At 42.1% G+C, this 25,744-nt stretch overlaps 3 protein-coding genes across 6 annotated transcripts; all 3 read right to left on the bottom strand.

Moving 5' to 3' along the window:
- Positions 1-490: 490 nt before the first annotated feature.
- Positions 491-5,679, bottom strand: p2ry10 (P2Y receptor family member 10). Its single transcript, XM_034597260.1, has 4 exons — positions 5,288-5,679; positions 3,384-3,587; positions 3,130-3,310; positions 491-1,612 (listed from the first exon to the last, which is right to left on the bottom strand). The coding sequence occupies exons 2-4, from the start codon at positions 3,566-3,568 to the stop codon at positions 677-679; spliced, it is 1,302 nt and encodes a 433-aa protein (XP_034453151.1). The 5' UTR covers positions 3,569-3,587; positions 5,288-5,679; the 3' UTR covers positions 491-676.
- Positions 5,680-8,095: 2,416 nt separating this feature from the next.
- Positions 8,096-14,036, bottom strand: lpar4 (lysophosphatidic acid receptor 4). 4 transcript variants are annotated; one of them, XM_034597264.1, is made up of 5 exons: positions 13,746-14,036; positions 11,828-11,831; positions 9,246-10,032; positions 8,616-9,135; positions 8,096-8,579 (listed from the first exon to the last, which is right to left on the bottom strand). In XM_034597264.1, exons 3-4 carry the CDS (start codon positions 9,819-9,821, stop codon positions 8,647-8,649), a joined length of 1,065 nt encoding a protein of 354 aa, XP_034453155.1. In that variant the 5' UTR covers positions 9,822-10,032; positions 11,828-11,831; positions 13,746-14,036; the 3' UTR covers positions 8,096-8,579; positions 8,616-8,646. The 4 variants fall into 4 exon arrangements, with proteins under 4 accessions (XP_034453155.1, XP_034453152.1, XP_034453153.1 ...); XM_034597261.1 differs by having other exon boundaries at positions 8,096-9,135; positions 13,746-14,035; XM_034597262.1 differs by lacking the exon at positions 11,828-11,831 and adding an exon at positions 11,423-11,426 and having other exon boundaries at positions 8,096-9,135; positions 13,746-14,035.
- Positions 14,037-22,123: 8,087 nt separating this feature from the next.
- LOC117769297 lies at positions 22,124-24,585 on the bottom strand. The gene is made up of 2 exons (XM_034598131.1): positions 23,403-24,585; positions 22,124-22,965 (listed from the first exon to the last, which is right to left on the bottom strand). Exons 1-2 carry the CDS (start codon positions 23,435-23,437, stop codon positions 22,182-22,184), a joined length of 819 nt encoding a protein of 272 aa, XP_034454022.1. The 5' UTR covers positions 23,438-24,585; the 3' UTR covers positions 22,124-22,181.
- Between the last annotated feature and the right edge of the window lie 1,159 nt (positions 24,586-25,744).

Here is a 25,744-nt window from a genome sequence, read left to right as displayed (position 1 = left end):
TGTGATTAAACACCAGATACAATTTGTATGCAGTGCTGGAGTATGACAGCAAAATGCCAGTGGGCACATTGTGGGGGGGGGGAATCAGACACCTGGCGCTTCTTTCCTAAGGTGGGCTGTGTGGAGGTGGGGGTCGCCTCGGAGTTGGTTCACACTTGGTTTAGCAAGCGCAAGCGGAGGTGGGTGGAGGTGGGTGGAGGTGCTGCGGAGTTTTCAGTTTGACAGCCGACCTCAGAGCCTGGCAGTTACTGGTTTTTCAGAGCTGCGCAAACTGCTGCCAACTGCCTTCACCGCTTTGCGTCACAAAAGGAAGAACAGCAGAAAGCTGAGCGGCCACCTGTTTTCATTTGCTACCACCCAGAGGAAACCTCAACCTCCGAGACAATAACACACAACAGCACCAGATACGACCGAAAGCACAAACAGCATTTTTAATGAGATCCTTTACATGCATTCAAATACAGCTGTGACGGTTGCAATCTAGCGTGGGGCAGCGGACAATAGATTCACTCTCATGAAACATAGGTATACATCATTTCAGTTCAAAGTCTTCGATCCAAAGGACATTGAGGCCAATGCTCTTTAGCGTGAAATCATCTTGTGACGTCAAGTTTAACACGATGCATCACGGAGATGTTTGTGTTTGCCATGTTCGGCTCTTTCCTTTCTATCCATTCTACTCCCGTTCTGAGCAGGAACTCTCCATGCTCAACACCCTGCGAGGTGCTGCGCGCTGACTCGGGGAGTTAATCGGCGAGGAGAGGAACGAGGTGGAGAAGGAGGAGGTGCGTCTGGTGAGGTGCAGCCTGAACTCGGCTGTCAGAAAATAATAGAGCAGCGGGTTGAGGCAGCAGCTCAGGCTCGCCATGCACAGAGACACCGGGTGGAACCGACCCACAGCCTGTCTGGTGCCGCAGTGGGTCACTATGCCCTGTGACACCATCAGGTAGAGCATGAAGTTAAGGTGGTAGGGGGCGAAGCAAAACAGGAAAAGGGCCGAGCAGCCCAGCACCATCCGCAGGGCGCGTTGCTTCTCGCCGCTGGTCAGACTGCCGTGGACTTTATCCGTCTGACCGTTGGAGGTGACAGACTGAAGTCGGCTGCGTGCAGAGGAGTTCAGAATGGTCGAGCGTTGCTCATCCTGGGTCTGTCTTTGGTTGAGGGACCGGACAATGCGGATGGAGCTGTAAGTGATGCAGGTCAAAGGAATGAAGAAACCAAACAGCTCAGCTAGAGCCATCATGGTGACGGCCAGAGAAAGAGGCAGACGCCGCATGGGCAAGTCTTTAAAACAACCCACTTTGGCAGAACTGGGACTAGAGACTGGCACAAGTCCACTGGGGCTTACACTCAAATGTGGTTCTAGTTTGGTGTAACCTAAGGGATGTTGGGTAGAAGTGGCATCCCAAAAATCGGACATGTTATAGATTGTCTGTGTACTGAGGCTGGCACTGGGGACACTACTGCTGCTCCGCATCAGAATGAATGGCGAGCAGGCCAGGCTGACCACCACCCACACTATAACGCTGATCAACAGGTCGTAGCGCCGTCTCCACTGACGAGCAGTGAACGGGTGGAGCAGGAAGACGCAACGCTGCACGCTGATACACACCTGGAAACACAGAAAACAATGACATGAAACCATCTGCCACATTTACAGACAGTACAACTGTTCACTGACAAGTGAGGAAAAGGGAGTCAGTGGTTTAAATGAGATAGTATCTCATTATTACGACTTAGTATCTCATTATTATGAGATACTATCTTTTTTTTTTATTACATTTCATTTAGCTGACGCTTTTATCCAAAGCGACTTACAATAAGTGCATTCAACCATGAGGGTACAAACCCAGAACAACAAGAATAGAGAAAGTACAATTTCTTCAAAAAAAGCAAAACTACAAAGTGCTATAAGTAAGTGCCATTTTAAGTGTTAAGTTTCATTTTAGTTTTAAAAATGTTATTCAAGGTATAGTCGGAAGTCATTCCATCATTTAGGAGCCAGGACAGCAAACAGTCGTGATACTATCTCATAATTATGAGATACTGAGACTTAGTGTCTCATTATTATGAGATAGTATCTCATTATTATGACTTAGTGTCTCATTATTATGAGATAGTATCTCATTATTATGACTTAGTGTCTCATTATTATGAGATAGTATCTCATTATTATGACTTAAATGTGCAATCAATTGAGCACGTGAGAAACAACAGTCGGCTGTTTTGACACTGCAAACATGAGAGGCGACTGGCTTAACCACAGTCTCTAAACCATGGCTTCCCTGCTCTGCTGCGGTCACAGTAGTAGTCAGTAGTAGCAGTCAGTATCTCATAATTATGAGATACTAAGTCATAATTATGAGATACTGTCAGTGTTTTAGCCCAGGCGACCACTTCTTCAATCGTAGTAAACAAAAGAAAAAACATAACATGCCTCCATACTGCTCGTGTGGTGTCATTGGCAACCCCCAACATTCCACTCAAAATGAGGTCATTTACATGTTTTTAAGCCTAAAAGTCCACCGGAAGTGGCATTGCTAGCGATTGGCCACACGATGATGTGCCCGAGTGAACATGAACGCACCACCGAGGAGGCTGTCAGAGGACATTTAGGCTTAAAACTTGGTGTAAATTACGCTGTTTCGAGTCGAATATGAATGTTGGGGCTTGCAGACACTTGGATGACACCACAGGAGCAGTATGAAGGCATGTTGTGTGTTTTCTGTTGTTTTATTACGTCTATAGAAGTGGTCACCAGTTACTTCAACTTGATTGGATTCGGCTGCAGCGCTGTTTACCCCTGAGTCTCCAGAAGTGTTTTCTGGACTCAAACACTTCACCCACCCCTCCATCAGCACAGTGGTGAGTGGATAATGAGGCGATTTTTTATTTTTCGGTGAACTATCCCTTCAATGACACAAGGCCCTTGACTTGACAACTACTTTTCTACAACAGCGACCCCTGCGGCATATCTGCTGTAGATACATTGCCACTGCCACTGCTGAATTACTGCACTGTGCAAAAACCACAAATGAAGGACTAGTCTACAATGATGCACAGTGTTGACTGTGGTTTTGATAGTCTGCTAGTCTTCGACAAGTCTGTGAAACCCTACTGTCTGCTTACCAGAAACACTATGGCAGCGTACATGTTGAGGTATTTGAGGTAGAAGCAGAACAAGCAGACGCCTCCTCCAAAAGGCCAGCTGTGTGTGAAGTAATAATATATCCTGAGGGGCAGAGAGAGGATGTGGGCCAGGTCAGCTAATGCCAGGTTGATCATGAATATCACTGCCTTGGTCTTCTTACTGCAGAGCAACATAAAGAGGAGTTAGTCATGTCCAGAATATGTGTATCATTATATGAGTCTGCTATGTGTACCTTATATGTCTGCAGAGGACCCAGAGAGCAGTGGTGTTGAGCAGCAGGCCCGGGATGAAGAGCAGCAGGTAGAAATAGGTGTACATCGTCTCCATGCTCTGTTCCCAGAGGGTCGTGTTGTGGTTGCATGATGAGGAAGAGTTTACCAGGGACTCCTCCAACGACCCGGACGTTTTCAGAGACATTCTCTCGCTCACAAAGACTCTGGAAGAATAATTCAACAAACTTGACCTGCTGCCAATTCTTCTTATTTACACTCCTGTAACACTGCAATTAAAATGAATTGTTGGCATGCATTGATAATACATTATAGTTTATGAAGTACACTGATCATTAGTGAGGCGCCGTTTTAAATGTTTTAACTTGTGGCTTTACAATCGTATTAAGCCTTTTTCTGATGATCTATAAATTAGCTATGTGTCATTACTCATAATAGCCTCTGGTTCCCAGGTCCTGACAAATCCTATTGGGTGGTGTTTCCTCCAGAATTTTAATTCTTTCACTTTCATTCATGAGGGAAAGAGGATCTCAACCTAAATCCATGTAAACATTTATATCTCCACATCAGATGGATTTTATTAAGTGAGGAATTATCCCAATTTTTTTTATATAAAGAGTGTTCATAATGAACTACAGACAATACAAGTCAAGCTGGAGTACAGTGGCACAGAGTCGGTCTGTCCTTTGAGTCTATAGGTATATTTGCATAAGTGCTGTGCATTATAGTACAGATCTGCTGTGCATGTACTTCTGTTTCATACAACTTTAACTTCTACCCCAAAACATAAAAAAAGATAAACATTATACTTTATACTCACATTGATTAATATTTATTATCTATACGTGCAAAACATATGATTACCTTTTAAAATATGAGATTTTTTGACTCCTCTTCAACAACAAAATTAAAATGTTACTATAGTATATATTATATATATTTATATTACATATAGACACTCACAGGGGACATTCTGAGCACTTGTACTACTGCTTGTGGTAGTTTCCGTATATCCTGTTATTGATCATACACTTTTACTTGAGAATTATGTTTAATGCAGGGATTTTAGTTAATGCAATTTATGTCCGAGGGTATATTTCATGTAGTATTTGGGCACTAGTTAGTTAGACAGTTTGTCTAAGCTAAGAACTTTATTACTGGCCCAAGAAAACATTTGAGTGTTTGAGTGATTTAGTATGTTCATGAAAACGCTGATAGAAATCAGAGAAGTCTTTGACTGTCTGAAGATTGCAACAGGAAACGAGATAGAAGAAAGACATAGGATTTACTCTGCTTTTCACTGACGCATCACCCTTCCTTCTTCCATTAAGACAACACCACACCCTTCCTCCCTTGCCCCAGACAGGGAACAGAGAAACACTCAATGTTTTTTGTTGCTTTTTCTGTAGTTTGGACTCTTTAGCTATTGGCTGTTGAGGCATGGACTCTGTATTGTTATATGTACAGTGAAGAAGTTGTGCAAGACTTTGTTCTGGTAAAATTGGCAACTTGCACTTTCTCAACGCTATTGTGTAAGAAGCTTTTTTCAGTGTGAAAACACATTAGAAAACATTGTTAAAATATGTTTTTCAAAGCAGTTATTATTTTCATATAATGATTTTGCCTGCAAGACCACAACAGAGACAAGCTATGCAAAACTTACTTTTCATTTTAATCCTACTTTGACTTTAATAATATCTGTAATATGAAACTCTAATATATCTATAGATATAGATATATTTAGATATATCTATATCTAAATATATGAGTTAAAGAGGATTTAATACCACATCTCCTGTCATCAGCAAAAATGTGACGCATGACTTTGTCCACAAATCGTCAGAAACAGCTCAGCAGTGACTGCTTCACACACATTATCTCTCTAAACAAAAGACTGTGCTATTACCTTGTGTTCTTCTCTCTGCGTGATCATGGATGGAGGGGAGCAGTTAGTCCCACCAGGTCAGCGACCACCAGTGACCACATGCTTCACGCTCTTCTGCAAACGGCACACTGACAACAACACTCTACTCCTCCAGCTGCACGGATGCAAAAGGGGGTCAGCTGCAGACCTTCCTGGCGCTCTTTGCAGCCTGGAGAAAAACCTGTCAGCGTGTGCATGTGAGCAAGTGATGCAGTTTGGCTGTGCTGTGGCATCAGGAGGGTGGTGTCCGGTTTGAGCTGTTTTCGACTGACTCTCGGTTTCTTGAGTATGACAGGAAGAGGAAGTTTTGCCCTCGCATATGAGTGTATATCTGCCGTTTGTGACATCATCAAGGCGCTCGAAGAACAACTTAAAATACTTATAATACAGACAGGATATTGCCCTCTCTTAAGTCTTAAATTTTGAAGAGGTCAGAAGCAGGTGATCTGCTCAGAAGGTACAGCACAGCCTGAGGGCACCGTGCAGTTTGTTTACATCCACCCTGCTGCACTGTAAGGTCGTGCAAATGTCTCAATTTGCATACTGCAATGTTTGGAGTTGTGCAAAATTAACAGCCTCCATTTGCTTCCCCAATCATATGAGCCACTTCCTTTTTGAAAGCTGATGTTTATCAAAACGTTTATATCGTAAGGTCGGTTTGTGTTTGGATATTTAAGTGTTGTACTTTAAACTTGATTTAACTAGTTTCAGTAGTGACTGATCTTGAGAGGAGGTTATTCACACTTCTGCAGTTAAGTCATGGTTTCAGTTGTGTTTTCCATCCTGTTATACTTAGTATACATAGGTTCACCAACAGGAAAAAAAAAAAAAAGGCGAGGTGGCGGGTTCCCGGGCTCTATGAGGCACCTATGTGTGTGAGACGCTCTCGCTTCCAGTGCTGCTACCGTTTGGTTTCACTTCAACAAAGGTCAACATGAAGCCAAGTCAGGCTGATATTCAGGAAGCATGTCAAAAACAGAGAAACAGGTCAGTGGCCTTCAGTTTGGTGTTTGTTCCAGCTTATGGCCACTAGAGGTCAGAACAACCCAACTCTCAGCCTCCGTATGCAACTGTTTTCCTTCTGCTACATTCTTGACACGAACCACTAGTGTTGTCTCTGTGTCTGTTGCTGGATGCACGAGGCCACATCACTCACACGACCAGATAGGGTTGCTAGGATCACTAGATTTTCTTTCACACCCTGTACATACCACAGCAGGTAAAGACACCTTATGCATTCCCTCATGCAAGTGTGGCCATGAATCTCCAGCTCCATGAAAGAATGGATAAACAACGTGTACAAACACCTTGTATAAAGGCCTAGACAGAAGTCAATTCATTCACCAGCAGGAGCTTTAGTGTGTGTATAGAAACATAAAGACCGGTCCATATTGAAGCAGCTGTCACTGTAAAACACCAGCTTAGTTTGTTCATGTGTCCTAGTAAGGAAAGTGTTGCTAGAAGCTTGTTCCCAAAGTAACTTTTCTCAGTTAAATAACTACAGCTAGAGAATTAATGGCTAACAAGCTGGTGAACTAATTCACAGTTTCTTTCTACTTTCTCAGTAATTTAGCTATTTTTAAATAAAAGCCTTCCAGACTATCAAGTTCGCTCAAATACGCTAACTAGAAAATAGCTTCCCTGTTTATTAAAAACGACATATAGCTCCCTCTAGCTCCTCATCATAGACTGCATACAAAGATTCATATCTAATACAGTTCCCCAAAAGTGAAGCCAAAGTGTCTTGATCACCACCTGGTGGTTGGGTGTAGTATAGATCATAACTCCTGCCTTTTCCATGTTAGTGGATGGGAGATGGACAAAACTAACAATTCGAAGTATACATCAAATAATTTTTTCTAATATTATTTTGTTTTCATTTTAGGAAGTTAATGTCACGTTGATGTGTGTGTTCATTTTCAGAAATTTGATTTTAATTAGTTCTGTGATGCGATAAAAGCAGGGTGGGACATCATGATTGACAGTCGAGACCGACTCAGGATTGGGTGAGCATGTGTATAGACAGGACCTCACTACTGCTGCTTCATCCCACGTTCACTACTGCACAGACTTTGTGTAGATATTTTAGCTTGATTTCTGGATAATGGGAAATAGTGGTGACGTATTGTCCATCTTAATATACAGTCTAAGTATTTGTACCATAGATTCTCATCGCACAACTGTCTACAAACCAAATCTCATCTATGGAGCTGTTTGTACTCTGACAGCAAATAAGCGATTTGTCGTGACTACATGGTCAACTAGTGAATTAGCTGAGGTCCCACATGATAAAGGTTGATGTACTGATTGTAAATTTGGAAAAAGGGTTTTACCGAATGACCAACAGATTCCTTTACACAATCCCAAACCTGTGGTTCTGCTGACTCATTATTATTCTGTGCTTCATGCAGCATAACACTGTGATTTGGGGACTTAGGTCAACACTGTTGTACTTTTGAGTGTGTGCGCGTAGCTATGTGTAAGAGACTTTGAGCAGATCTGCAGTCTACGGCCAGATTAAGACAGAGAGAGCTCATTCAGAGGCAAACAATGGACCATTGCTTTAGTCATAATAAGCATTTGGCCTATGACACAGCACACAGGCCATGGTGGTCCTCCACCAGATCAGAGCCGCCCTCTCCTCCGAGGACAAGCCCACATCGGCTTCTTGGTGAAAATTAAGAGCCGGGATAGAAAAACTCCTCCATGGTTTCAAACAGTCACGCTGACAAAGGCCAGTTTGACTGGACCAACGGACACAGAAATAATAAATGTTGCCAGAGAAGCATTTCAAAAAAGACATTTAATGGCCTCAAACTTCAACATGACTCACCACACTAGAAGTGTCATAACATTAATGTCTAACATAATATAATACACCGTGAAAGCTTAAGCTTTATAACAATAAGACCTAAGGGCTCAGTGTGTTACAAAAGTATTTATCAGTGTATTTCAACAATGAGGACGGAAATTTCCATCTTATCCAGTGCATTTGTGAGTGTTTGTGCGCGTTAAGCCTGAGTGGTGATGTATGGGAGTCTCTTTTAGAGGCTCTGCATGTCTCTGCACTTTCAAAATAGTCCTGATTTGTGTGGGTCTCTGGTCCCTGTGGCTTTCTCTCATAATAAACACAGATACATTCCTGTGTTCTCCTGTGGCGGATTAATCCGTAAAGCCCAGGCCATACCTCAGGACTTACCTCAGGACTTAACTAATCTGCTGAGCTATGTGTTTGTCACTTCCAGGACCAAACAGCTGATTGCTTATTTTTTCCCCAAATCAGGGCTCATGTCTTTGAAACCCCACCATGTCCTTCTTTCTCTTCCATCTTCCCTGCTGAATCAGAACTGACTTTCAGACACGTTTGCCTCTTTTCCATTGCTGGCTTCAGTGTGTGTGTCTTTGGGGAGAGTGCTTGTTGTGTCCTGGGTCTCTGTGTCACTGCGGGGGATGCTCTCAGGTCGAGAGCCTGACCCTTTTCCTCCCAGGGTACAGCTTTTCTGGAAGCTCTCTGAGGTGAAGTAGTAGACCACGGGGTCCAGGCAGCAGTTGAGGCTGGCCAGGCACAGCGTGATCGGGTAAAGAGTTCGAGCAAATCGCTCTATGGCACAGTTAGCCAGGGCCTGGGTCCGCACCAGGGCATAAAGGAAGAGGATAGAGTTGTAAGGCACGAAGCATATGATGAAAATGCCCAGATGCACCACAATCATCCGTAAGACACGTCTCTTGCTGTCGCAGCCGTGACCAACAGTTGCAGGGCGACGCAGAGTCCTCAGTACCAGTGAGGAACATACCAAGTTGGCCAGCAGGGGGATGAGGAAGCCCACGATCTGGAACAATAATGAAAAGCGTAAGAAAACTTCACTATGTATCTAAATTACATGTATACATAGTGTGCATGTAAAACTGTGTGACTAAGAGCCCGTTGCGGCTCACTCACCTCAATAAAGATGGTGATTTTGGACAGGTAGGTCCTCCAGGTGCTCTGAGAGAAGCCCTCGAAGCATTTGGTGGCGCTGTTTTTGCTGTTGATGGTGGAGAAGAAGGTCACTGATATTCCTCCACCCACGATTGTCAGCCACACGGCAGCACACACCAGCGCCGCATTCCTGCGTGTGCGTATAGAGCGTGAGCGGAAAGGGTAGACTATTGCCAGGAAGCGGTCTACACTGATGCAGGTGAGGAAGAGCATGCTGCCGTAGATGTTGGTGATGAAGGCCGTTCCCGATATTTTACAAAGTCCATCTCCAAACAGCCAGTTGCGTTTAACATTGTAGAAGACCTTGAACGGCAGCGTGAAAACAAACACTAAATCAGATAAAGCTAAGTTAGTCATAAACATTGTGGTCTCATTGCGCATCTTCATCCGGAAGCAGAATACAAAGAGGGCAGCACAGTTGGTGATCAGGCCCAAGACAAAGACCACGCTATAGACCACAGAGTACAAGTTGTACTTAAAGGAGTCGTCAATCCTGCAGTTCTCCATTCCGGTCTCATTGAGCACCAGGCTAGCCATGGCGACGGCTTAAATAGGGAGGGAAGCTCCGCGGAACAAGGGAACTCCAAAGCCGGCGGGAGATGGGTCAAGTTAGGGCGGATGTCTGGGGATCGGAGGCGTCAGCGGGGGATCCACCAGTCAAGGCCCCTCTGAGCCATCGTGGACATTCAGACACGCAAATGGAGACAGAGACAGTCAGGATGCACGGCTGCAGGGCTGCTCAATCCTCCTGTGGAGTGAAGAGGAAAAAACACACGGTCACTTCCTCACAATAAAAGTTACTGACACAGACACAAACAACTCCAGTTCTCCATAGGATGAAGCATCAGGTACACACCTTAAACATTACACCATTCAACAAAGGATGACATTTGAAATTTCATTTTAAGAATATAGACAGTATGCATTATGTGACACCAATGTACATTTTAAAAAATTAATCTGAAATGTACAATTTTGGGGAAATACTGTACCATTTAATAACAAATTGTGTAGGATATTTTCTACAAATAATGGAGGTTGTATTTGATACAAGATAGAAACGCATAGAAATAATTTTACAGGTAAATTATTGATTTAGCTATTTCTCAATATATTTTTCCACATTTATTATGAAACTTGTATAATCTTTCTTTTAAACATCATCACATTAACACAGGTCGCAGCACCATCAGCCTGATGACAACACAGCACTATCACTGCTTCTGGTTATGTTGGCCAAGGAGCTTTTGTTTGCACTGCTGTTTGTTTGTCAGTCTGTCTGTCAGCAGACTCAAACACTACTTGAACGATGTCCATCAAATTCTGTGGAGGGGTGGGGCAAGACCAAAGGAAAAGCCCATTAAAAATTTGGAGCCAGGGTTTGTTTAATGACCTTCTTTAACACGGCAGGATAGGGAGTTAGCTTTGGTGGAGACATGGAATCCCCAAGCACCCTTCTAGTGTGTGATTGTCCAGTCTTCGCTCTGTGTTTCATTTAACTTTGCAGTATTTACACTTTGGTTTTTTACAACTCAGCCTGGAGATTCTTGTTTTTCTGGGTCCCGCCTGTTCTCTGACCTCAGTTCTCAGTCCTGCCAGGATCATCTACTGCTCTCTGTAATCCGCCACGCTCAGCCTGCCCCTCAGCCACTCTCTCCCTCTGAAAACCACTCTGACCTGGACCCTTTGTCACCTGTCTTCAGTAAACATCCCGTACTTACTCTGTTTTGTACTGCATATTATCATGTTGTTCATAAAAGCTCCTTGTTTTACCTCCTCCATGCCTCTGACTGTGTATTTACATAGTTTGACTGTGGATGCAAATTTCAGTCCGCTGTCAGTAGTTATTCAAACACATGACACACTGTAGAACCAGAAAGTTTGAGACCCGGTCATTGAATTGACGCGCAGGAAAAACAAGCTGCTGATTCTGAAACTCCAGGTCTTTCTCAATCCTAAAACTCCACCAATTGGACACATCAACTTCAGTTTACAAGTCACAAAGAGTACGACACAGAGTGTGAACACAGTTGTTTGATCTGTCTTCTGTGAGTCTGGACATAGTGTCCCAAAAAATAACCCTTCTGATGTCATCAGGCTTATCTCGCCTTCGAGAAAAAGAAAAGAATATTAAAGACACGGCTGCTTATTAGGCAGCGAGGATCTAAACAGACACTATCAAGCTTGTCCTACATAAGAGACTAAAAAGACAGCACATCTCTGCCTCTGTTGTATAAACTTGAACCATTTTTTCATCTTTTTCTACTAAAATCTGGCTCCCTTGTCCTCAGCTTAATTATCAACCTAAACGGTCCTTATCTTGTGTTATGCAACAGAGAAAAACCAGAAGTGAGGTGGTCGGCCTTTGGCATCACGTGTAATAAAACCCTGAGTGTCTGTGGATGGGAGTGACTATCTGTCTTTTCAATACAGACACACACACACACACACACACTAAAAACAAAGGCAATGCTGTGAGTGTGAGCAGTCCATCAGCACTGTCCTGGGCCAGCTGCAGTGTGACATCTTTACTGCTTTTTCACACGCCTACCCCAAAAAGCTGCCTAACAATGCCCCCACTGTACCCGCCTGCACCCAACACACACTTACATATGCCCAAGACTCCACACGTGCATACACAAGCAGGCAAACACTTACATATGCCAGTCCTCACACAAACACACACACACTGTAGGGTTCTATGTACTGTGGCTGCTGCCCAGGACCCCTGACAGTGGCTGCTTTCATATTCTGCTGATGCGGTTTCTGCAGGAAGCCGAGCCTATACAACATTGAATTTGGTTGATATAGGGTTTGTATTTAAAAAAAGAAAGAAACGGCTCTACTGCAGACTTGTTGCACAGACATATTTAAGCATGCTGTGGATTACTAGAAGTCCTGCCGAGGGATTTCAGTCCTGCGAGCATATGTGTGTTTGTGTGTGTATATGCTTCATGTACAGGTCATGGACAGCTGCAGTCACTGGGTTTCCCCCTGCAGCCTGCGGCGGCGGCGGCAGTGACAGAAACAGGCCTCTGGGACCCGCTGATCTGAGCGGATCGGGTTCAGGCTCAGCTCACATCCAGCTGTTCCTTTCTCTCACATGCTGGGAGAAAGAAGACAGGGGAAGGGTCGAAGGTGGAGGACGAGCAGTCAGCCAGTACAGCTTATAGAGGTAGTACTATTTTAACAAGGAGGGTCTTAGTTACATGTTTCTAAGGTACATCACACATGAAGTCCTCCAAATATGAGGAATATGAGGTTTATGATCAGTTGAACAGCTGATCAATTAACCAATAAATCAAATGATGGATAATTAATCAGTTAGATTTTTGAGAATTGATGAAGTCATTTTTATTTCATGGTTTCAGCTTTAAAAACTTTAATATTTGCTAGTTATATTTGTTGTCTGCTATGATCGTGTTTTGTATTTTATATTCTATATCTTTTAACGGACTTGGAAGGATTGTTGGTCAAACATAACAAAAACACAGATGTCACCTTGAGATCTGAGAAAACATTATGGTAATTTTCCCTTTAAACCAAATAATGAATCAAAAATCAATATTAATACCCAAGAAAGTTTTTTTGTTTTTGAGCTTTGATTTTTGAATGAATCATATCATATCTATTGCTAAGAAAAATTCAAAATATTTGTTAAGACTGAAAATAAAATGTCGGTGTTGATGGAACCTTTGGTGCCACACCATAATTTCTTGGTCTTGTGTGACAGTGAAGGTGGTTTGCATTGTTTTATGATCACAACCGCATTAGTTAAAATCCTTGTGATATATGTTAAATCTACAATACCACTTAAAATGTTCAAATCTTATGACAAAAACAAATGTCCCCTTTTTGTCTCGGCGTACATGTTGTGATTATGCTGTGATTCACTCAGCACACTATAATAAGGTCTTCTAATGTGTGTAGTAAGCTGCATTAGTCTATACTGAAGGCTGTTTGTGTTGTTGGACACAGAAAATAAGCTTGTAGATGCATAGTTTAAAGATTATAAATGTACATGTTATAGTGACCTCAATATCATCCTTAACATCTAAAAGAAATGTGTTTTATACAGCTAAAACAGCCTGGGGTCAATTCGACCCCACAGAACACTGACACCCACACTATGTGCACAGGACATTGCCAATACATAATCATGTTAATTTAATGTGTACCTAGTTGTCCCCATTAAATTCGTAAAAGTCATCAACTCTGAAGCAAATAGAAACATTAAACATTGAATGGGGACAAATTGACCCCAAGGACAAAAGGGTTGACTGTGTGTCAGCTGTAACAGGTGACATCTGGTTTTACACGATGACATGTTGTGGAGTCAGAAGCTGTGGGTACAGAGCAGCATGTTTGTTTCCCCTCGTGCGGGAGGAGGCAGCTCAAAAGTTACACACCGTGTTTCGGGTCAGATCAACACAATATCAAACTGTACGGAGACAAACTTACAGCTGAGTGGATGGTGACAGCTCAGCTCCTCCTGGAGCCTGATGTGTGTCAGTCTCACAGCAGCGGCTGTCACAGGACTCGGTGTCCTTCAAGCCGAACTTCTCATCTCTCCGGATCCAAAAGCCAACGGGGCAGTTTGAAGCTGGAGCTGCAGCGCGTCCTGCTGCGGGGCTGCGAGTCTCTTCCTTCCATTAATCCGCCAAACGCGCAGGGACCGCAGCGCACCGCCTGCTCGCTCCCACACTCAGGAGCGTGCGTGTGAAATGTGCAGAGAGCTGGGCAGGAAACGAGACAATAGCAGCTCCACTGGTGAGAGGGGAAGGAGGGGGTGTGAAGGGGGAACAGAGGAGGTGGAGGGCACTCGCACTATATTCCCTGGGATATAAGAGACATCTCTGCTGTTATGTCACTGAATCCACTTTAAACAAATACTGCATTTGAGTAAAAAACAACAACTTTCAAATACTTATAAGTATAAATATCATTATTCATAATTACTAGCTATAATTATGAGTATTTCCATACTTTATACTTTTTCCATTCACATTTCAGATACATTCAGAGACATTTTAGTCAGGCCCTTTGTAAGGGACTGTATGAAAAGTATTGGTTGGTGGTGTTCAGGGTGTTACATTTTACACTTAATTCAATAAACAAGACCCTCCCTATTTATATTTTCTTCGAAGGACCTCCTTAAATTTGGGGAAAAGTACAACCTCTCCCCCAGATTTCTTTAATCGAGTATTGTTGCTGAGCAGGATAAAGACTTTATGCAAAGATCAACACATCCGCCTACTATTCAGAAATGAAGCCAGGTTACCAGGATACGAACGCTGCCATCTTGTGCTTTTGAAGCTTGAGTCTGCCCAGTAGCGATCGGTTAATGGTGGTAGCCAGGTGCTCAACCAATCACAAGTCAGTCTCCGCTGTCAATCATGACATTTCACATGATTTTATCAAACTTATCAAAAATAAAAATTTGCACCTAAACATACAGCAGTCTGATAAGAACTATTCCTAAAATGACAGAAACCATCTGTGAGAAATATGTATTGGACGAGTATGTTGACTTTTTATATTGGTCTATGTCCCATCCACCAACATGGAGGAGACTGGATTTATGACTAGCTGACAGATGACAATCAAGACCCTTTGGCTTCACTTTTGGAGAGCCGTCATGTTGTACATCTTTATATACAGTCTCTGGATGTTGGTGCTGGTGGTGGGGATGCTGAATAAGACCCTCCTTATTTATATTTTCTTAGTAGCTTATACATGGGAAAACTCTCTTGCCTGAATAGCTTAATATAATATATTTTGCTAAATATTGTTGCCGCAGTTTTAATAAAGCAGTTTCCCTGTGTGGAACAATAAAGTTTTTTCTTGTTCTGACAAAATGGTGAAAATCACACACACTATCCACGTTCATCCCTCTGCAGTTATGGCAGCCAGAGGCATTCTATTTTCCAGTTGTCCATCTTCTTGTGAATACCATATCTCAAGGCCTCAGAGGAATTTCTTCAAATTTTGTTCAAAGGTTCACTTGGACTGATTAGATTTTGAAGGTCAAAGGTCAAGGTTGCTGTGACCTCACAAGACAAGTCTTTGGCCTAGTGAGAATGGCGGTAATGTCTTGAGGGAATTCCCTGAAATTCTGCACAACATCACACTCAGAGATGAATTAATTCGATTTTCGTGGTCAAAAGTCAAAGGTCAAGGTCATTCCGACCTCACAAAACATGTGTTGTTTTTTGCCACAACTCAATAATGAATGCTCTGATTATAAACTATTTCCAGACATGTTCGGATATAATGATATTGACTTTTCATTTCTAAAAGATCAACATTTAACTTCTCTCTGATATCATGATGTTCTGCAAAAACACCATAACTCAGGAACAGATGAGGAGATTTTTGATCATTTATTCTGCAACTTCACTGGTTGACAAAGACAAACAACAATGAGGATGTAAGAGCTGCTGGGTGAACAGCTGGTACGGCTACTGAACATGTGAAACAGGCACCTGCTTCCAACGGACATGAACACTGTAATAATAAGATTATATAGCTATCTACTACTGATCTGTATGAGATTAGACTTGTCTCTTTTTCCATCAAATCAATTACATGATGCATAAGTTGTGTGACAGGGGGAGATGGAGATGTTTCTCTCGAATTGTGCACAATGCATCTTTGTTCTTTTGTTCTTTTCTTTTCTCTTCCAGGCTTCAAGACTGTATAGACATCAAATAGTTGAAAAATGGAAGAGAGGAGAAAGGTGTAGCCAAGAAAGCCGAGACACTGGTTCTAATACGGCCTCTTATGACATTTAATATTGTTTACATAAAACCTTAAGTGAGTCTAAAAACATACTGATACACAAAACAACTTACAGATCATCAGAGACTATAAAGCCTATGTCTGATTCAATTTATTCTGATATTAAGTGCTTATGTGTATCAAATAATAACTGAGCTTCCCACAGTGAGTAACTGACATAAGACTGTGACTGGCCTCAGACCAACAGTTATCAGACTTTAAAATAAACCCAGCGGTGCAAAAAATAAGCTCATATAAACAGAAGCTATAATTATAGTTCAGAACGGGGACGACCTAACCCAGTAACTGCTGTAAGAGTCTGTGCCACAGACTCTTACAGCAGCCACATTGTGATTTTAACTGTGGTGCTTGATACCTCAGAATAACATGGAGCTCATCAAAGTCCTGTCACACTATTGTTACCATACAACCTTCATGTCTGAGGCTACCAAGAGAGTTATTTTTAGCAGGGTGACAGGGCGGTGTTGGCCAGGTTTCCATTGTGTTCAGGCTGGCATGGGACTCATGTGTTTGTGTGTATGTATGTATGTATGTGTGTGTGTGTGTGTGTGTGTGTGTGTGTGTGTGTGTGTGTGTGTGTGTGTGTGTGTGTGTGTGTGTGTGTGAGCGACAGTGAGAGAAGCACTTGAAAGAAGGGAAGTGGTCTTTAGGGGTAGCGTCTGGCAGGCTGACCACTCCACAATAGCAGCAGTGAGGACAGGACATCCTGCCTACTCCACAAGCCCAACTCAGACACACACACACACACACACACACACACACACACACACACACACACACACACACACACACACACACACACACACCCACACACACACACACCCCCCCACACACACCCCCACACACACACACACACACGTTCAACATACACACACTGCCAGATGTCTTTGACCACTTGATTGTTGGTGTTGAAGAGCACTGAAATGAGTCACACTCTGTGGTGAAAACATGTCAGACCACTGTGAGGGCAATGTTTTTATATAGTAGTGGGTGAAAACTATTTAGATTAATATTTTTTTATGAGATTTCATGTTATATCCTAAAATGAGAAAGTTTTTTTCACATTATACCCATAGATGGACGATATCAAGACTTGAAAGCGCCCTGATCGCCCCCTGGTGGCTGAATGCAGTATAGGTGTTAAACCGTGCCTCCCTAATGATTGTGGATGGGACATGGATCGAATTAAAAAGTCAAATTACATGTCATATGCATTTTTCTTATATATTGGTTTCTACCATTTAAGGTAGTGCTTACCCCATTGATGTTCCTCCAAGTGCAAATTTTCCTGGAAAATTGATAATCAAATGTGAAATGTTATGATCGACAGCTGAGACTGACTCATGACTGTGTTGGCGGGATCTTGATATCTGTGCAAAATGGCAGCATTTAGCTCCAGGATGTTTTGTTTTCATTTCTGGATATAGAGGAAGGAAGTGGAGATGCATCATCTATCTTCATATTCTATCATCAATCCTAATGACATGTCCACAGTTTTCAGCGTTTCAGTGTTTTGAGTTACTTCTTTTGATCTGCAATCGATAGTTCACCAGGTTTTTAAGTCTAAAGAAACGAAAGAACAAATATCCAGTTTGATAGGGAAAAAAAACATTGTTTTGACACTGATGCAAAGGTGAAACCCCAATATCTTCAAATTAAACCCCCCCCCCCCTGAAAAAAAACCATGTTTACTTCTCCTAACATTTTAAAATATGACTCTTCTTCACAACTATGATGATAAACTTGGGTCAGGGCTGAAGGTTTTGCTTTCTTGTAGATGCTCACAACTGTTAGACAAAACCAAATGTTTAGAGATGAACCATAACGTTTAATTGCTGCAGAAACCCCCCTGCAGTCCTCAAAGACACACACACACACACACACACACACACACACACACACACACACACACACACACACACACACACACTTGTCCCTCCTTATTCTCTGTGTTTGGTAACGGTAACTAAGCTGCACTGCCCCAGCCGAGGCTTTGTGAGTCACACCAACCAGAACAAAGACCCCATTACTGCACCCCCCCTGCCTCATCTTCGTCCTCCCTCTCCCCCTCCACTCCCCTGTCCTGCTCTCTCTTTAATACGATGATGAGTGTATTTCCTTAGCTTTCCTCCCTCTGCCTCTGTCCATCCTCTCATTCACTGGCTCCAGGAGGGTTTAGGGGCAGCCCCGTCGTGCCATACATACCTCTGCCCTGACAACAGATCTGCACAAAAGCAGCGAGGCCAGTACAACACAGGCGTCTCAGGCTTTACAGGCTTTATACACTGATATTAACATGACAGCAGTGGGGTCTCCTAAGTGTGTGTGTTTATGTCTGGAGCTTAGGACCTTAGTCCTTGCGAGCCAGCATTCTGCTCTGACCTGATTATAGACCAGCTCATCCAAGGCTGAGCAGAGCCCAGATCTATGCTGCTGCCTGGGACTGAGGCCGCAGAGGGAGCCTGCAGACACTCTGCAGCCTGAGGCCGAGCAGCGACTGTTTACCCCAGCGCACTGAGGGGTGCAGCATGAGCAGCCATGTATGAGCTCTGCAGACAGACTGACCCTGGCCTGTATGTGCACACAGAGCTGGCTGTTTGACTCCATGATATAATGGGCTGATGGGACTTAGTGCCTCAGGGCACTCACAGTAACAAGTCAGCTCAAAGTCAGACACAGTTTTGATCAGTTCAAGTCCTAACATGGTCTTCTTGGGGGGGAAGATTGGCATAACCTAATTATATAATTGAATTTACTTCTATTCTAATTGGAAAAGCAGAGTGAGGCTTTGTGTTGCCAGAGCTGTAGCCAAGAGTCACCCAAACATCAACATCACACAAAGGGGAAATTCTCAATATTATTTAGTTGAACTATTTTCAGACTTTGCCTTGATCTTTCCTGCAGGAAACTTTATGGGAAATTACAGCTTCATGAAATGAGATGTTGCTGATTTATTTTCCAACAAGGGCGTCTATATGCATCTTTGTTGAGGACACTGGAAAGGATATTCCTGATAGTTAGTTCACATGTGCAAATGTATACATTCCCCATGCACGATGGCTCATTGCTACACACTCAAGGCTTAAATGGACACTTTTAGCAACCTCTGAGTTTTTGCAACATTGAAAGTCAAAATATGTGCTGTGAAAAAAAAGACCTACATTAGAACAAGAGGTTTGTAAATGTAGAACATCAGGATGTTGTTATTCTGTGGCCATCATCTGGAAACAAGAAGTACTACATGTCCCAGGCAAATGGTGTATCTCACCACTGAATACTAATATTTGAAACCTCACCCAGTCTAATGGGGGCGCTGTTGAACCATGGATAAAGGCAGAAGGACATACCGTATGTTATTACGTCTCATTATTGACTTTTTGTAACTAATTATTTACCTTTTCTCATTAAGGGCACACTTGAACCTTGACTTCTTAAAGAGGACAAACAGGGTCAGTTGTTATTTTTTGTTGTTGTTATAGAGTCTGACCTCCCACTCAGTGCTACCTACCACTGCCAAACAGAGAGCATCATGGGAAAGAAGTGGTCACCAGTGTTCCTCAGTGTTCTTCTGCACCCTGTTGTTTCTTGGTTTCCGGCCTTCATTGATTAGTTCCCAGGAACACTTGCAGTTGCACACACACACACATACACGCTCATTAGCCTGGTGTAGAAGCTGAGTTCCCACTTGTTCCTCAAAGGGCAGATAATCTGTATAGCTCTGTGCTTCTCTCTGCTGGACACAGCTCACCCTACATCAACAAAGTACTTACTCTTTATTTTATTCTAACCTAAAACCATACATAGAGTACACAGTAACGTAATATCAGGGGTGTTTATCCTTTGTATCTGTTTCAAATAATTCACATTTCTGCAGCAGAGGCTGTGGTGAGGGATGTGGTTATCTTCATCCTTCACGTTTTCTGTTTACAGCAGCTGTTTTATGAGACCCATGTTTAAAACTTGCGTTGTGCAGAAAATGTTGTGACCTGTTTCTGTCTGTGTGCGTGCTTGCGCGTGTTTGTGCGTGTGCGTGTGTGTGTGTGTGTGTGTGTGTGTGTGTGTGTGTGTGTGTGTGTGTGTGTGTGTGTGTGTGTGTGTGTGGTAGCTGACAGGGTGGATGCCAGACATTAAAAACAAATTAAGCCAGAGCAGTTTCCATTGAACAGAAAAAATGAATCATCCCTCTTGTTGTATTATACTACACATCAATTTTGCTGTAAAAATGACTCACTGCAAAAAAAGTAAACAGGGAAAATTTTTAGCAATTAGTCGGCAACATGACATACAAACACAATAACATCAGAGAGTGTAAGGATCAACATAACATTAAATTCTACTTGAGATGTTGATGTTGTTCTGCAAACATTTTGTTCATTAGTGTTTTACATTAACAGCCGGGGTTGTGTTCCACATCAAGCAGTGGACAGAAATGTGTTTATGATCCGAAACAGATCATAATCTCCCGATGTTGAAATGTGAGATCAGCTTCTAAAGCATCTCAAATGCAAACAGAGGAAACTTTGGCTTGAAAATGCAACACAGAGCTACAATTCACAGCAAATCTAGGCCTCCTGTATTTATAATACTACATGTTTGTTGTTCGAGTGTTACACCGTGCAAATTTACAATTTCTAGTCATATGATCATTTTCAGGTCACTGTTGAATGTCACTTTTGGATGTTGCTTTTACGACCAGATCAGCAGATATCAGTGTTTCTTCTCATATCATATAAATATATTTTATATATATATATATTTATAAACTTTATTTGTCCCTCATATTTAACATTTCGTAGCTGTATAAGAAAACTAAGATAATTGACAATCAGCTTCGGAATACAGTTAGGTTAAATGAAGCTATGAGCATATCCTGGGTATGATGAAGTCTCCTTCTAACCTAACCCTAACCCTAGCCCCCGGACTGACATACGGACAAACTCAGAAATTGGATATAAAAGTTTACGTTAAGGATACGGATACACATTCATTGTTATTCAAGACAGGTTTTCATCCAAGGCATACTTACAAAGGCCTGGTGAAATCTCAATCGAGGGATGACGATTTCAGAAAGGCAGTTAGAATATTATTTGGGGCCCTACGGAAAAGAGGTTATTTCGACTGTGACCATGATACTCAATCACAAACTTGAACAATATTTTTCGGACCATAATAGAGAATCGGGGAATATCAGGGAATATAATCAAAACCATCAAGTCATCTCAGCCTAAAAAAAGAAGAAGAATTTTAAAGATTTCTTAGTTAATGCCAAACTTATACACATATATCACTCAAAAAGTAATATTTTTATCGGATATTTTCTGTAAATCATAATACATATGTAATAAATGCAACAAAAGTATTTTCAAAATTTTACAAAAATTCATAACCCTGTGTATCTCATATTTCCTAAATATGTGGAAATATTAAATATTAAATGTGGAAAACAAATATTAGTGAGACCAAAAATTCTATATCAACAGGGATGATCCAGCCCAGAAGATCCTACCCCTGTACTAACCCTAGCTTTGACCTTTAACCCTAACCTTAACCACTCCCATGCCTGCCCTAACCATGATGATCACAAGCAATGTATGAATTATTAAATAAATAATACGCCCACAGGCACACAATATTGTGACACTATCACTTTATTTTCACAATATTTTATTTAAAACATTTCATTTCATTTCAATTTCATTAAAGTTTATTTTAAATATATTAAAAAACTAATTCATCTTTTACTTTATCAATAAATAGAGAGAAAAATACACAAACCCCCCCCCGTACACTTTCGTAGGAGACGGGCTCAGTTCCCCTACCATAACCCTAACCCTAATTTAACTTAACCTAACTTAACCTAACCTAATCTAATTTAATTTAACCTAACCCCAACCCCAACCCCAACCCCAACCCAACCCAACCCTAACCCTAACCTAATGTTAGGTGTGATGTTATAGCCACCTGTAAACACAGTTTCAATTGCTTCATTGTAAGGCCCATATATAAATATCTTTCCCATGATATCCACTAAACATTCATTTCTTTTTATAAATGAAATGTATTAAAGTAGCAGATACCAGACAGTTGTGTGTTGTTTTAATGAAAGGAGCTCTTTCTCCTCTGTGGTTTACTACAGAAGAACGCATAATGTAACCATAGATTGATCAGCCATAACGTCCTCCTCAGCAAGGGGGAGAAAGCAGGCAGGGAGGACGGAGGCATTAAACCCACATGTGCATTTTGAGAGTCTTGACGTGTTGAGGAGTAAATGTGAAGGTTGAAGAACTGTAAAAACTCATAGGGTAGTGACATCATGAGTTCTAGCAGCACAAGTACCCAGACCAGGCCGCAGCTGAGCTGAGCCCAGTGAGAAGTCCTGAGGTTCCGAGTCTGCTGTGGCCAGTGTGACACTAGTGTGGCCTCCAGCCCCAGCAGGCCCAGCAGGAGCAGAGAGGCCAGGTGGTGCGCGTCGAGCAGCTGCTGACAGAGCACACTCACAGCCTCCCTCCACCAAACCGATTCCTTCGTCTTCATGAGGCCCATCTCACCCTCCCCCATCCAACAGGCCAGCGTTGCTCCGAGCCACAGGGCCCACTGCAGCAGGACCAGCCCGTCGCAGAGTGCCAGCTGGCCCAGGAACACGTTGGAGGGCTTGGTGGAGATGTTAGGGGAGCGGAGCAGCAGCAGAGCACGCAGGCTCAACATGCATCCCAACAGCAGATGAACGCCTGCTCCATGTGGGAACAGCAGCACCGTCACCAGCTTCAGCAGCAAGAACCGTCGCAGCCATCCTCTGGAGGCTGACGGCCCTCCTTGTGTGACCGACCCCGGCCAGCAACAAGAGCTGATTTCCCAGAGTGACTGTAAAAGTTGGTGTGATCTGCCGAGAGGTACAGTTGGAAGTTATTAAAAAGTCACACTCACAACTTATTATGGCAGCTTGAACAGTCGCTACATCCCTGTGCAAACACATAAATGTTCTCTTTTTTATGACTTAGCTGTCGTGTTAACTATGTAGGCAGACGCCCAGGCAAGCAAACAAGCAGCCAATAAATTCTTTAGTTTTACATGTGCCATTTAAAATGACTGAGGCTGAACCTCATCGGAAACTCTCTTGTTTGAATTCCACTGAAAAAACATCAGTGTGACATTAATTTCATTTCTTTTAAAAGGATGACGGAGCAACATATAGCAGACTATGACACTTCAATCACTAAGGAGATTAGTATTTACGGCCATCTCCATATCCAAAGATTAAAAGCTAATTAATAAACATGGGTATTTAAACAGATCATTTATTGTTTGTATGGGACTCACCTGTAAATTGGCAGGAAGTTGAGATTGAAAGTCATCGCCCCGTTCCACCTAAATGTGGCCCGATGACTTTTCTCCCCCCATACTGGCGTCTCGTCCTGACCTGGCTGTAAGTGAAACTGTGTGGGTCGAGTCTCCTCTTCCTCCTCTTTATCAACACCAGTTGCTTCTATTCAACGGGCTCAGTCTACAAATGTCATCATGTCTCGCCTGGAGATGAGCCAAACTGCATCTGACTCACACTGGTGGGTAATCTTTGCCCGAGGCGGATTTTTACCAACAATCTGTGTAAACCTGTGAGTTTTTCCATTGAGCACAGAGACCAAAAAAAGGAACTCTGTGTGGGAGAGCTGATGCCAGGGAGCGAGCTGCCCAGATGCCGTGCATGCATTCATCTGAATGTATGCACAAATTCTCGACCCTTAAGTACCAAGGAACTACTCTCCCAGACCTATTCACACCGACCAATATTGAATCACTGCAAATCCCTATTATGACATCGCTGCATGTAATCCCTGAAAGTATGCAAGTTATATTGTCACAACTTGTTGTCAGTTATTCCATGGTTTATGTCCCTGAACCACTCACACATGTATTGGATGTTGTTTTAGGGCAGGCGGGCTGAGACACATCCGTATCCATAGAAACTAGGGTGTGATCATAATCATAACCGGTCTTTGTAATGACTGGCATGTGATGTGACTCTCCCCTTAACTGACTAATCTCTCGTCTCGCCCTGGCATTAGGATTTGTGTTGCTTAATTTATTTGTTCCAGCATTTCTCTGTAAAAAATATTATGTATATATATATACAGTATATGTATATATATGCGATAATATTTCATATAATCTATTAATACAGTGTGTCATTGTATTATACTGTGTATGAGTCTGTACCATTAATGCTTAATGGTATCTACTTGTACCTAAACCTTGGTAAGGTGGAAGAAAATTAATCTTTCCCAAACTTTCTTTTACACTGTACTGTATCTCAAATGTATTTATAAAACTGTAATAATGTATTATGTCCTCTACAATATCCAATTGTTAGGCTACTCCTTTTTCCTTATGGTCACATTTTCTTCCACTAAATCTACATTTAAATTCCAGAACCAGTAAATGGTTAACTGTTACCTGATTCATATATGGAAATACAAATCACAGGATGTATGGTAAAGTGTTTGTCACTTCTCTGATGCTTGACTGGAAGAACAGGTGGTTTCACTATTAGCTCTGTGCAACACATATGATGCTTTTTAACAAGCCAGGTGTCTGTGTAAGTGTCACTCAACATGTGACTATGAGTGTGAGCAAGCTGGATAAAGTGTGAGCGTCAGGCACCAGACTAGCAGTGGGAAGGAGGGAGCAGCAAGCAGGTGTTTTTCCAATTAAAAAAAACAAAAAGTATCCAGTCTGGACACAAACACGAGAGAAGGATCAGTTTCATCCTCTGGAGACACTGAGGGAAAAGCCTTCACAGTTCAGTACAGTTTCACAGCTTTTCTGAGTTTAATCAACTTGTAGAATTAATTGTTGCTTACATTTAATATTTGACATTATCATTCAGTTGACACAATGTGCACACAATGCAAAATGTTAAGTTGATATAGAGCATATTTCTATTTTAAAAAGTGAAATAGTCTCAACTAATGTTCCTCTATATCAGGGGTATTCAACTAAAATTTAAAGAGGTCCAGTTAGAGAAAATGTCTTGAAGCAAAGGTCCGGAAGATCATAATGTCTAACTATTTAGTGTGATATATATTTAAGTAGCCTAGTAGTTCTATCAACATCTGCATGTACTAAATACCTGATTGTCAAATCAAATGAATTCAGTACGATTCAAAAACGTTTTGACAATATTTATTGTCACGCAACATAGAACTGAACATATATGTATGATTGCAGATATGTATAATGTGCTCTCATTAACTAAATAAAAGTAGGGCTGGATTTCAAAATAAGAGAAAATAAATAAAATGTGAAAATTGTGCATGTTCAAATAAAGGGCTTAACTTCAGAAAAATTAAATAAAGGGAGCAAAAGCTTGAATTTCCCTTTTTCTGTTTCACATCTTGACTCAAAAGTCTCAACCAATTTTACAGCTAATAAATCTCAATACATCTTAACAATTGAACAGTTTTAGAATCACTTTCTTCCCCTCTTATATCCCACTCCCCCACTTTGTTCGTCTGTTTCTCTCCCTTTCTCCGTCTCACTCCTGTTTCTCTCCCTTTCTCCGTCTCACTCCTCTGTTTCTCTCCCTTTCTCAGTCTCACTCCTGTTTCTCCACTTTCTCCATCTCACTCCTGTTTCTCAACTTTCTCTCTCACTCCTCTGTTTCT

The sequence above is a fragment of the Hippoglossus hippoglossus genome, chromosome 10 (assembly GCF_009819705.1).
Source record: "Hippoglossus hippoglossus isolate fHipHip1 chromosome 10, fHipHip1.pri, whole genome shotgun sequence".
Taxonomy (NCBI): Eukaryota; Metazoa; Chordata; class Actinopteri; order Pleuronectiformes; family Pleuronectidae; genus Hippoglossus; species Hippoglossus hippoglossus.
The sequence above is the reverse complement of the archived record's forward strand: the minus strand, read 5'-3'. Positions and strand labels throughout refer to the sequence as shown.